At 24.6% G+C, this 12,853-nt stretch overlaps 1 protein-coding gene across 1 annotated transcript in view; it reads left to right on the forward strand.

Moving 5' to 3' along the window:
- Positions 1-12,853, forward strand: part of LOC100205037 (sorting nexin-32) — a 77,297-nt gene that overhangs the window by 48,564 nt on the left and 15,880 nt on the right. Inside the window, exons 7-10 of the mRNA XM_065805673.1 lie at positions 2,231-2,354; positions 5,969-6,067; positions 7,522-7,577; positions 7,773-7,898. Of these exons, the coding sequence (XP_065661745.1) occupies positions 2,231-2,354; positions 5,969-6,067; positions 7,522-7,577; positions 7,773-7,898 (405 nt within the window). The remainder of the gene's footprint in view (positions 1-2,230; positions 2,355-5,968; positions 6,068-7,521; positions 7,578-7,772; positions 7,899-12,853) is intronic.

Raw genomic sequence — 12,853 nt, forward strand, 5'->3', positions numbered from 1 at the left:
GATGCTGGCATACAATATCTTTTCATATTTGTATAAACTTTAATATTTATATGGTGTAGTATTTGCCGAAAGAGAAAATGATTATGATGATGATGATGATTATGATGATAATGATGATGATGATGATGATGATGATGATGATGATGATGATGATGATGATGATGATGATGATGATGATGATGATGATGATGATGATGATGATGATGATGATGATGATTATGATGATCATGTTGATTATAATGATGTTTATATATGCATATATATACAAAATGTAATATGAGTTTTGAATAAAAAAATTATACTTTAGGATGTATAAATCTTTATGCAGCCTTGGTCACAAACCTGGCCCCAGCTTTATTTTATCAAACCCTTACTAAACAGGGCCTGTACATTGTCTACTAGTACATTAATTTTATTGAGTATATTTATTAATTCATGTATTGTTCTGCAAAATACATTCAGTGTATTGTTCAACAAAATAGATTCAGTGTATTGTTCAACATAATACATTCAGTGTATTGTTCAACAAAATAGATTCAGTGCATTGTTCAACAAAATAGATTCAGTGCATTGTTCAACAAAATATATTTAGTGTATTGTTTAGCAAAATACAATAAGTTTGTTGTTAATACTCAATTAATAAACTAAAACTAATTTAGTTATTAAATTAATTTTTTTAATTATTATAGCTAAATTAAAAGTTTTAAATTTTTTCAAAATTCTTTAAAGAGATCCCCAAGTGCTGAGTCAAGTTGTTTACTTTACTTAAATAAACCTAAGAAAAAAAAATTAATATTTATTTAAACTTACCAAAACTACACCATAGAGGTTTTTTTAAACAATTTTAAAATTTTTTCCCTTTTAAAATTTTAAAATTGTTTAATTATAATTGGCAAAATTTAAAAGGTTTTCCCTTTTAAAATTTGCAATTATAATTAAATCTTTTTGCTGCATTTCAGTTAAAAAGTATATATATTAATATAAATGTATATTAAAATAATAGAATGTATAATAAAATATTAAAATAATAGTTTGAAAAAGTTATATTAATAATGACAAAGTAGCAGGTTATTATTGAAGTTCTTTTTAAAAAATATTTATATATATATATATATATATATATATATATATATATATATATATATATATTTTCTCTTTTATAATTCACCTCCTTAACCCAAGAAGGCCACTACAGATGAGGCTATTTGTGGTTATAACTCTCTCCCAACACTATAACTCTAAAACACGAACCTTGACAAACATGGCCGCTGCGCAGAGAAACAAGTCGAGCGTGGTACTACCAGGGGCGTGGTGGGAATCAAACTCGAAACCTCTCGCTTATGAAGCGAGCATTCTACCACTACACCACTACCGCATATATATGACATATTAAAAAAAGGGAAAACCCAAACATTAAAATAAAATTTAACTTTCATAACTACTTATTTTTATTGATGTCTTGATCAGACCAAATTCCTATTGAAAGTAAAAAATCAACAAGTCAAAACTTTTCCTTAGCAAAAAACAATTTGGCATTAAATATAAAAAGTTTTTTCTTAAGGGGATCCCCAAATTCCAAGACAAGTTGTGTTCATATTAAAGAGAATGTTTTTAAAAAATATTTGGGCGTAATTTTTATGACTAAAACAAAATGATCATCGCGTGCCAAGAAAAACTAATTTTGTAGTTTTAGAGGAAGATAGATTTATCCATTTTAGTCAGAATTTTAAGTCTTTATAATATACACAATCTACAATCAACTAAACAAAATTTATAAAAAAAACAAGTTTATAACTAATTTTTAGATTCTTATCAAAACTATACAATATCTGTAGATTGTGTTAAAAAAAAATGTGTACATTTTTTATGTATAAAACATGTATATATATTAAGACTTGAAATCCTGACTAAAATAGAAAATGCAAGCTTCGATTAAAATTACAAAGTTAGTTTTTCGTTTATTATTTTGTTTTAATCAAACAAAAATTCACCCTAAACATTTTTTAAAAACATTTTCTTTAATATGAACACAACTTGTCATGGCACTTAACGATCTTTTTAATATCTCAATAAAGAATTCATTTTAGTAAGTTTAGTAATTTTAGTAACTTATTTTCTAAGGTTTAAGCTATGAACACAACTTGTCTTGGCACTTGGGGATCCTTTTAAAATTAATTTTTCCTTTTTTAAAGTATCTTTTCAATAAACATTTTGCTGTGGTTTACTTTAGTGAGTACCTTGCTACATTTAAAAAAACAGTTGCTATGCATGAAGTCTTTCTTACAAGACTGGCTGCACATCCTGTGTTACGCAACGATCATAACTACAGAGTGTTTCTTGAATACAAAGAAGATGTCAGTTTTTATTAATTTTTTTTTAATTATCTTTATCGTTTAACATGTTTGTGTTCATATTATTTTCATCTGAATATAATTATCATTAATTCAATTATTTAATTAATTTAATTGTTCTTACCAAGTTTAAAACCATAAACATAATGACAATCATTAAAGTTGCATAGTCTTATTTCAATTGCTCAAATTATATAATTTAATTTCAAGTAGATAAAACTTATTTCAAATACATTTTACTTATGTTTTGCATAAAAACACCCCATATTGCATAGAAACAGATACAAAAGTCTATAAAAAAAATTTTATGGTATTTTTAAAATGTTTTTTTTAACCCAATTCCCTGAAAATATTTTATGGTTTTGAATATCTAAGATAAAGGAATGGAAATTTTGAAGAACTTTTTTTTTTGAAAATGTATATCAAAGGTTTATATATATATATATATATATATATATATATATATATATATATATATATATATATATATATATATATATATATATATATATATATATATATATATATATATATATATATATAAATGTCATTTACATTATGATATAACATTGTGTAGACCTTTTTTAAAAAAAAGCTTTCTTGGCTCTAGTGGCTCTCTCAATTACGGGGGTTAATGCAGTAAAAAAATAAATAAAGCGTTATAATGTTGCATTGTCAAGAAAGTTCTTTAGGTTTGTTGTAACAAATGTTTTAGTAAGCTTTTAAACATGTCTGAGTACTCCAAATATAAAACTTACTTTATCATTTAATAGTATAGATTAATATTTGCTTTGTTGAGGTGATCACATGTATACTTTTTTGACATAGTTCTCAGATCAAAATGGACATTTCTGACATATTTGATTATTTCGAAAAAGGTAAAAAAGCTGTAGATGCACACCGAAAAATATGTGCTGTGTATGGCAGTCATGCATTAACAGTGCGTACTTGTTTAAATTGGCTTGCAAAGTTTCTTTCTGGAAATTTTTCACTTCAAGATACAATGCATCTTGAACTGAAAAATGAAACACGGTAGACCAACTGAGATTGATGAAGGGTAAAAGCTTTATTTGATGTTAATAGATATAATGGTTAATGAAATTGCTGAAAAGCTAAATGCATCCAAATCAACTGTTGATGATCATTTGAAAAAGCTTAGAAATGTGAAAAAGCTTAATGTTTGGATTTGACACAAACTCAAAAAAATTCATTTAATGCAATGCAGCAACATTCAATATGCTTTTAAAACAGAATCAAATTGATCCATTTTGAAAGAATGATGAAACTGGCAATGAAAATTATCTTCTCTAATATTCAAAGTAAAAGGTCATAGTCCAAACCTGGTGTATCGTTTTAATTATCATTAAAAGCTGATGCTCGTCAAATAAAGATGTTGTCGGTATGGTGGGATTATAAAGGAAATGTGTATTTTAAGCTTCTGCCACCTAACAAAACAATCAACTCTACTGTATACTGTTAACAACTAATGAAGTTAAATGAGTTCTTGCAAAAACTAACGTCAAGAATTTGTAAATCGTAATGTTGATGTCTTTCACCATGATAATGCACAACAACATATTTCTTTAATTACCTGCAAAAAGTTATTGGAAGTTGGCTGCGATGTACTATTCTACCCAACTTTCAACCCTGATTTTATGAACTAACAAGCACCTTTAAACTCTAAGTTTTATTAATCAGACATCATGAAATAATTGAAAAGACAGCAACTCATAATAGAACTATATTAGAGATTAAAGTTACTTTCGTAAAAGAAAGATTGTGCAAATGTCTGGACCACTTGGGAAAATGTTAAATACAGTAACACACCAAGAAATAAATCCTAGTTTTACAAATATTGATATTGAACCCTAATAAAGGTTTGTTTATTAAATAACCAAAGCAATAAGGTTTGACATAGCAAATGGCTCACAATTGCACTAAGGTTTTGCAGAATATAGGTTTTGCTGCATAGGCTATCTGGTATGGAGATCTGGTATGGACCTTTATAACCTTTTTTTTTTTTTTTGTTATTCACCTCCTCAAGGCCAAGAAGGCCACTACAGATGAGGAGGCTACTTAATAATGGTTATAACCCTCTCTCAACTCTATAACTCCGAAACACAAACCTCGACGAACAAGGCCGCTGCGCAGAGAAACAAGTTGACCTTATATGTGTTGTTATCTTTGTTGTAGTTGTTTATGTTGCAAATGGATTTAACATAAAAGTCAAATCAGGTTGGGTTAAGAACTTAGAACACAATTTATATTAAATTAGAACTCCTCAATAAAAAGTTTAGCTTGCTATGCACATTCAAAAACTATTTTCAAGCTATGATATGTAGTGAGAGTGATGTAATTATAAACAATCATTAGAAGTAATTTGCCATTTTTTAAGTGCTTCACATAATATATTAAATATTTAATTAAAAGTTATTTATCATAAAAAGTACATACTTTTAAAATAAAAAACAAGTTATATTATATACAATATTCTTTGATAATATAGATAAATATTTTGCTAAAACAAAAAACATTGATCTAAACAATTTTTTACTTTATTTAAAAGATTTTCTCGTAATATAAAATATCATGTAATGTAGAAAAAAGATAGTTCAAGCTGTGAAAATTATTTTTAAGCTCATTGGAATTAGCAAACTAATTTTGGTGAATATAGCCATAGGTATTGAAGAAAACCTGATATTAACATTGATGCTGAAAATCTTTTTAGCCTCATTGACTGGAGCAATAACTTTTGACATGCAATTTTACATCTGCTACTATTAAAGATTTTATTTATACCTCCATGATTATTTCTAACAAAGTTCTTATGCCCAATCAGTTGAGAAGTGTGTACAAAGGATTACAGAAGCTGCAGGAGGTGATATCAGCTAATAGTAGCAAAAAAACATGATTAGAATTAAATTATTGTTAAAGTGATTTTTTTCTTTACATTTTTGACTTAAGTTGTACTAAAAATTATAACATTCTGCTGTTTGAATATACAAAGTATACCTATATATTTTATATTATTTTTTAGGAAGTATTTAATATTTATTTAAGTTCTTTATTATTTCTAAAAACTAGTTTTGTTTTGTGATATTTTATCTTTATAATATAAGCTTCATCCTAAAACAAAATTATTTAAGGAAGCTCATTTTTGAAGGGTCAAAAAAACATATTTTATGGAGATATACTTAAAAGGATTGAGTTCTTTTACAAGAATTGCTTCTCAAAGTTTTCTAATCAAGCTAAAAGTTTATGTAAATCTCACGTGTCACAAATAAAAAAAATATTTTAGGAAAAAAAACCCTAAAATGGAAGAAACTGTTTCTAGTCATAAAAAGGGCTTTAAAACTCAGAGCATTTTGCTGGGTGAGTGTCTAATAGTTTCAATATTAGTCATTAACAGTAAAATTTAAAATTAAAAAAAATATATAAGTTTAATACTATTTTCCTTATTTATATGTAAAATTGTAATACTTTTAAAATATATTTATTTAAAATTAATTAAATCATTAGTAACTCTGAGCAGAAATCAGTACATAATCTTTTTTTTAATTTTTAAATTTCATTTTCATTAGACTTTCTTTTGTTTGGAAATTATTTTTATTTTACAGCTAAGTGTTCGAGGAAGAAACACAAAAGATTTCTTTAAAGGTATTGCAAAAGGTATTGCGAAAGGAGTTGATGAAAAACTACTATTATCTGGACAAAAGGTATGGAAGTAATATGTTTTTTATTTTAAAGATAATAAATAATTAAAATTTTAATAATTATTAATTTGCATAGTTAATGTAATGATTAATCTGCATAATTATATTTGCATATACTGTTTTTCTTTTTTCTTGTTAACAATCAAGACAATGGTACTACATTAAGTTTTTTTTTAACTTTTGTAAACAATGTTAGTTTTCTTATAAAATCTGAATTTTATGTTCTTTAAAAATGTTTTAACAAAAGAAAATAAATTTTTTCAAATTTGATTCAACTAGCGGAAAGTAATTTTTTTATTAATTACATTAGCATTTTATCAATTGAATTGTGTTTGTTTTTAATTTCATACTCAATTATCTGAAATAGTTGCAACAAATTATGATATTACAAGTCTTGCCAGAAAGCACGGTTGAGCAGAAATGGCGGTTGCACGTCTTGCCTGTCCATGCATAAAATATTTTGTTTTGACAACTTGATTACAGCTGTTTGCTTTTTTTGACATTTTAAGTCTTTCAAAAATTTACAGTAAAAACTAAGCTAAACTACAGGGGAGAAAAACTAAAAAAAATGAAAACAAATCTCAGTGAAAGAGAAAGTTAAAAAAAACAACTAGAAAAATTTAAAAATTAAAAAGATAAAATATTTAATTTTAAAGTGTTTTTATACAAAACAAAACATTTTAATTTTAAAATGTTTTGTTTTGTAGTATGAAAAAGTTTTATCAGTCAGTATCAGGAAATTACTTTATTAGCGCTAGACAATTTTTAAATTTAGTTTAGAAAAATGTTTTAACAATGTTGTATCTTTTTTCTCAATACAAAGAAAAGTGGGAAGATAAAAACATAAGCGTTGAAAAAATTGGACAAATGTATAAAAAGCGCACACATTTTTAAACAAGCTTGTGTGGTTCAGATTGCATGCCATTGATTTTTTGTACGCCAGCCTTTTTAATCATGTGAAGTCTTACTAAATTAAAATTATTTTACATTATGTTTATAAATTTTGAAGTCATTTATAAGTAGGTTTATAAACATAGTTATAAATCATTATAAATATACATAAGTATATATATTAATGCATATTTACTGTTAAAAATTAGCCTTAAAATAGCTTCATTTTTCCTTCTTATAAAAAAGAAAACTTTAGATTTAAGTTGGTATCTTTAAACTTCAAGTTTTCAAAATATATTTGGACAGTGCCAATCTAAATACGCATGAATGGCAAGATATTTTCAAATATTTTTTCTATTATTATTTAATAATGACTTGTAAGTATATGAATTTTGTATGTACATTTAGGTAATTATTTTTAATGTTTTTTTTCAAGTAAACTTTCACCAAAAATTCTACATTATCAAATTAACATAATTTATGCTTGTTTGCTAACTTTGTTTGTTAGTTCTCCCTCTATTTTATCTAATATCTCTGTTGTTCTAATATTTGATTTTTATTTTCAGGACATAGATGAGTATTTTGAAAATGAAAAAAAATTTCAAGTTGACTTTTTTAACCGGTATTTTACAACTGTACTTTTATTGTGACGTTTATTTTTGTAAACTTTAATTCTGATTTGATATCTTTAATTAATAATTTACTATTTTGTTATTGTTTTTGTAAGCTCTAATTCTGATTTGATATCTTTAATTAATAATTTACTATTTTGTTATTGTTTTGTTAAGTTATTTATTGAATTAAGTTTTTTTATTAGAATTAAAGATGCTGCTGCAAAATGTGACAAAATGACTAGTACTCATAAAAAGATGGCAGATGCTATAATAAAAATTGCAGCTGATCTAGGGGAAATGGGAACTAGTGAAAATTCTAATCTTCATTCGTATGTTAAACTCAATGTTTTAAATTTTTTTGTATTTAGTAAATGTATTTTTTTTGTATCTAAATTTTTAAGTAAAATGATAATAATAAATAACAAATTAAGTTTCTAAAGTGCTATAGTATATATATGCAGGCCTTGTTTTAAAGCATTACGCGTAGAGTGATTTACGTACGCTTTAAGCGATTTTACCTTAGCAGTAAGCAATTTTGGGTAAGCAACTTTTTATCATTTTTTAACTTTTAAATTATTCTATAAGTGGTAAGATAAAAGATTGAATGACAATTATGTTAGATATAAGCGCTATTTACTAATGAAAAAAACTCAAAATTAAAAATTTATTGTTGTTTTGTTTTTATTGTAATGATTGATTTTTTTGCTAATATTTTAAGCTTGAAGCAAACGATTAATTAGATTAAAAAAGATAACAAGATTAATTCTGATAAAAAGTATATGATTTAATTTAAAATTAATTTAACAAGAATATATAATTTTATTCCGATAATAAAAATAGATAAATTAATTTAGATTTAAAAAATATATAATCTAATTTTGATTTAAAAAATATATAATCTAATTTTGATTTAAAAAATATATTTAAGTTTATTAAAGTTAATGCTTGGGTTTATTTTAACTGTCTAATTTATTTAAAAATATTACTAAATATTGTTCAATATTTAAATTTTATTTATTCTTAAAAAAAAAAAAAACTCAATTGTTTTTTCGGTTTTCCTTTCATTTTCCTAAAGATTTTTATTTTTACTCAAAATTAAATTTGAAATAAACGACTGCATCAAAAAGTTGCACAAAATGTAAGTTAAACTTTTTTTTTTTATAACGCATGTTAAATCGCAGCAATTACTTTTTAATAAATGATATATACAGCAATATAATTTTAATAAATGATGTTTGGAAAAATAATCTTTGCTTTCACAACAAAATCGTTAATAAATTAATAAATTATAGTACTTATTAATAAATAAAGTAAATAAATTAACTTAATTTTTTTGTTTGTTACTCTCTAATTTTTTTAAATAAAAAATCATTTATAGTTGCAAAGCCACAATAATAAATTAGAAATAATCATTTAAAAATTCAAAAATATTTTTTCTAAGACTCTTTATTTTTTTATTTTTCTAAGACATTAACTTTTTTAAATTATTGAAATAATGTTATTTCCAAAAAGCAAGTTAAATATTATTCAACTTCTTTTTTATTATTACTATAAGGAAATGTTTATTTTCTTTTATTTATTTTTTTTATTTTAAATAATTACATTTTTTAAAAAGTTTGATATTAACAAGTTTCTTTTTTTTCTCAACATAATGCATATGTAAAATTAAAAAAAAATAAATAAAGAGAATTTTATGATGTCAAATTCACATTAGGCTATTGCGTTAAAAGTTTTTTATTTAAAACAAGGCCTATATATATATATATATATATATATATATATATATATATATATATATATATATATATATATATATATATATATATATATATATATATATATATTTAAAAACACATTTAAAAAGTATTAAGAAAGTATTTGTTGATCATTAATAAATGTCTTTATTTAAAGCAAAAAAAAAAAATTTTTGTATGAAAAATTACAAAATCTTTTGTTTTGAATAAATTTTAAATAAAATAATTATAATATAAATTTTTTTAAATTGCTTAGTTTCATTTGCTTTAAATAAAGACTTTTATTAATGATCAATAAATACTTTCTCAATACTTTTTAAATGTGACAACGCCGGTTTTTCCACTGAGGTCTTCATATATATACACACACACACACACACACAGTACTGTGAATAAGTTTTAGACCACTTGTATAATTTACATTTTTACGTATTTACAATTTTTTTCCTTTTATTTATTTATTTTCATTTAATGTATAAAAAAATAATAATAATAAAATCCTGGGAGATTGAGGAGGGGTGGGGGTGAGGCAGAATTGGGCAGATGCCCCCTGGCCCTCCATTGGCCCATGACTATAAATGTCCTAAACTAGTCAATAAATAACACTATTTCATGTTTTAATCAAATGTTTTAAAAAACATTTTAATTGCTTGCATTACAAAATTTAAATTTTTCAAAGATGACGAATTTTTAGACGCAAATTTTGATCAAGTATTAGAGAGACAATTGATGAAGCTAATTTTTTTCAGTAGATCTAAGATAAAATAATGATATACAATTAAACTTTTTACTCAGGATTTTGGGCCACAGTCTTCATTTTACCTCCAAATATCATGAATTTACAAGTCAATAGTTTTGAATAAATTTAGATAAACAAGGCATTTCCTGAGACAATAAAAATAAAAAAATATTGAGAGCATTTATTGAGACAATAAAAAAAGTAAAAATCTATTGGAGTATTAAATTTTAGGAAATTTCCCCAAGCCATTATGAAGATACTATATGTCAAAGTTGCTTTGTAGTTGCTTCAGATAATCACTAAAATGCTGTGTCAGCATTATTTCAACTGACAATATCTCTGCAACCCATGTGTATTTTTAACTAAAATTTTCGCAGTTGTTATTTTTTTAATATAGACTGCATGTGAGGTAAAAATGAACAAATTCTGAGACGAAAGGGTGTCGAAAATGTTTTTATTTTTGGATGATTTCATATGGAATTACCCTATATATATATATATATATATATATATATATATATATATATATATATATATATATATATATATATATATATATATATATATATATATATATAGACACACACATAGGCTTCAGCAGGAATGGCAGGCTATAGCCCACACGCGCCTCCACACCCATGCAAATCAGTTTACACGGGCGAAATAAAGCCCATGCAAAATATAAATTTTTTGTAAAAATAAAGTTGAATATTTTTATGTTTTTATTTGTTTTAAAAACCTCTCAAATGATGTAATTTTGTAAAACTGTTTGTTTTACTAGTTAAAAAGCAAAACGATTTCATTCAGGATATGCTAAAAAATTATGAAAAAAATAATTTTTGAATATTCTAATATAAAAATAAAAAATAAAAATAAAACAATTTATTTCAAACAGCTATAACTGTTCCGTATTATTCTGTGTTATGTTAAAAGATAAATAATTAGTATGTTAAAAAGCAGGCAAAATATGCATGTGTTGCAAAAGAATTTAACTTAATACTCCATGTTTTCAGTATTCTTTGGAAATTTGTAAACTTAATTGTCACTATATCTTTATAGCTTAGAGATATCATGGTTACAAAGCACAAGAAAAATGAATCAACTAAAGAAGCGCATTATAAATGTTATATTTTATTCCATTATTTTATTATTTTTAAGACAATATATTAATACTCAAATAGATCTTGCAAAATTGCAACATTCATTGCAAAATTTTTTAAGTAAATGTCAAGATGCCTGAATAAAGAAACGTGATGATTGCAAAGGTTGTTTTTCTGCCATTTTTTGTGTTGCTTGCAAATTATTGGTTTGACTATATGTGGAAAAAACTCAGTAAAAATCCAATTATACAACTGATAAAACTGGAGAATAAAAGAATAAAGTCTTAATAAAAATCAAGAAACAAAAACAAAATAACAAAAACTCACTAAGTAGAGCGCACACTAATAACTCTGAGCAAAAGATAAAAACTGCAGTGTAACTTCAAACAACTATTATCTTAACTTTAAAAGTATCTAACTATTCGAAGTTTAATTACTTAAGTCTTTTTATATGATTTGTCACTCTCCTACTTGTTAATAAAGCGATTGTAGAAATTTTTATATACGATGACATTTTCATTCACAAATAAGAAGATGAAATGAATGAACTTTTATAATAATATAATTAAGATTATTCGTTTTTATAAAACAACTATATAACAGTTTTTTATATATTTTTGTTTTATTAGAACGATTGATTATATTTTAACATTTGAATTTATTATTTATTAATTACTAAATTATTAAATAAAAATTAAATATAAAATATTACTTAAAAAAAACACTAGTTTTTTTTTCTTCTTTTTTTTTTTTTGCAAGTTGTTTTTCTGTCTTTTTATCGCTAAAAAAGCATTTATTGTTACAATTAAAATTTTTACTATACCTGGCATGAAGAATCAACAAATTAAAATTTTAGAATTTTAAAAATTTCATCAAAACATAATTTTAATTTTTCGAAAAAGCCCGTGCAAGACTATCTAGATGAGCGACCTGCATAGCTAGCGAAGAGGGGTTTAGAGGGGCTATCAGTAGTGGCCTTCTTGGCCTCCTCATCAGTAGTGGCCTTCTTGGCCTCCTCATCAGTAGTGGCCTTCTTGGCCTTGGGGAGGTGAATTACCTCGTCAAGGCCAAGAAGGCCACTACTGATGAGGAGGCTACTTAATTGTGCTTACAACCCTCTCTCAACTATATGGCTCCAAAGCACGAACCTTGATGAACAAGGCCGCTGGGCGGAGAAACTAGTTGAGCACGGTACTATCATGAACATGGTGGAAATCAAACTCGGAACCTCTCACTTATGAAGTGAGTGCTCTACCACTACACCACTACCGCATATATATATATATATATATATATATATATATATATATATATATATATATATATATATATATATATATATATATATATATGTATATATATATTATATATATATTATATATATATGTGCATATATTCAGTTTAATTGGTTAATTTCCAGATACGGAGTGTTACCTTATTGCAGACTTTTTCATAAATTTAACATGAAGATCTTGATACTCCTCTAAAGTGCTAAAAATGATTGAGCATTATAAATACAGGTTACATATGTCCTGATTCATAACTGGAAAGAAAAAAAAAACTTTATTAGTATGAGTTCTGCTCTTAGAAACATTCAAATAAGTGCAAACATCATTAGTTGAAATGAAACTATAATAGTTTTGTGTCCCAAGTTTTGCAGAAGATGTATTAATCTCTCTCCAAAATTTAAC

Source organism: Hydra vulgaris, chromosome 09 (assembly GCF_038396675.1).
Source record: "Hydra vulgaris chromosome 09, alternate assembly HydraT2T_AEP".
Lineage (NCBI taxonomy): Eukaryota > Metazoa > Cnidaria > Hydrozoa > Anthoathecata > Hydridae > Hydra > Hydra vulgaris.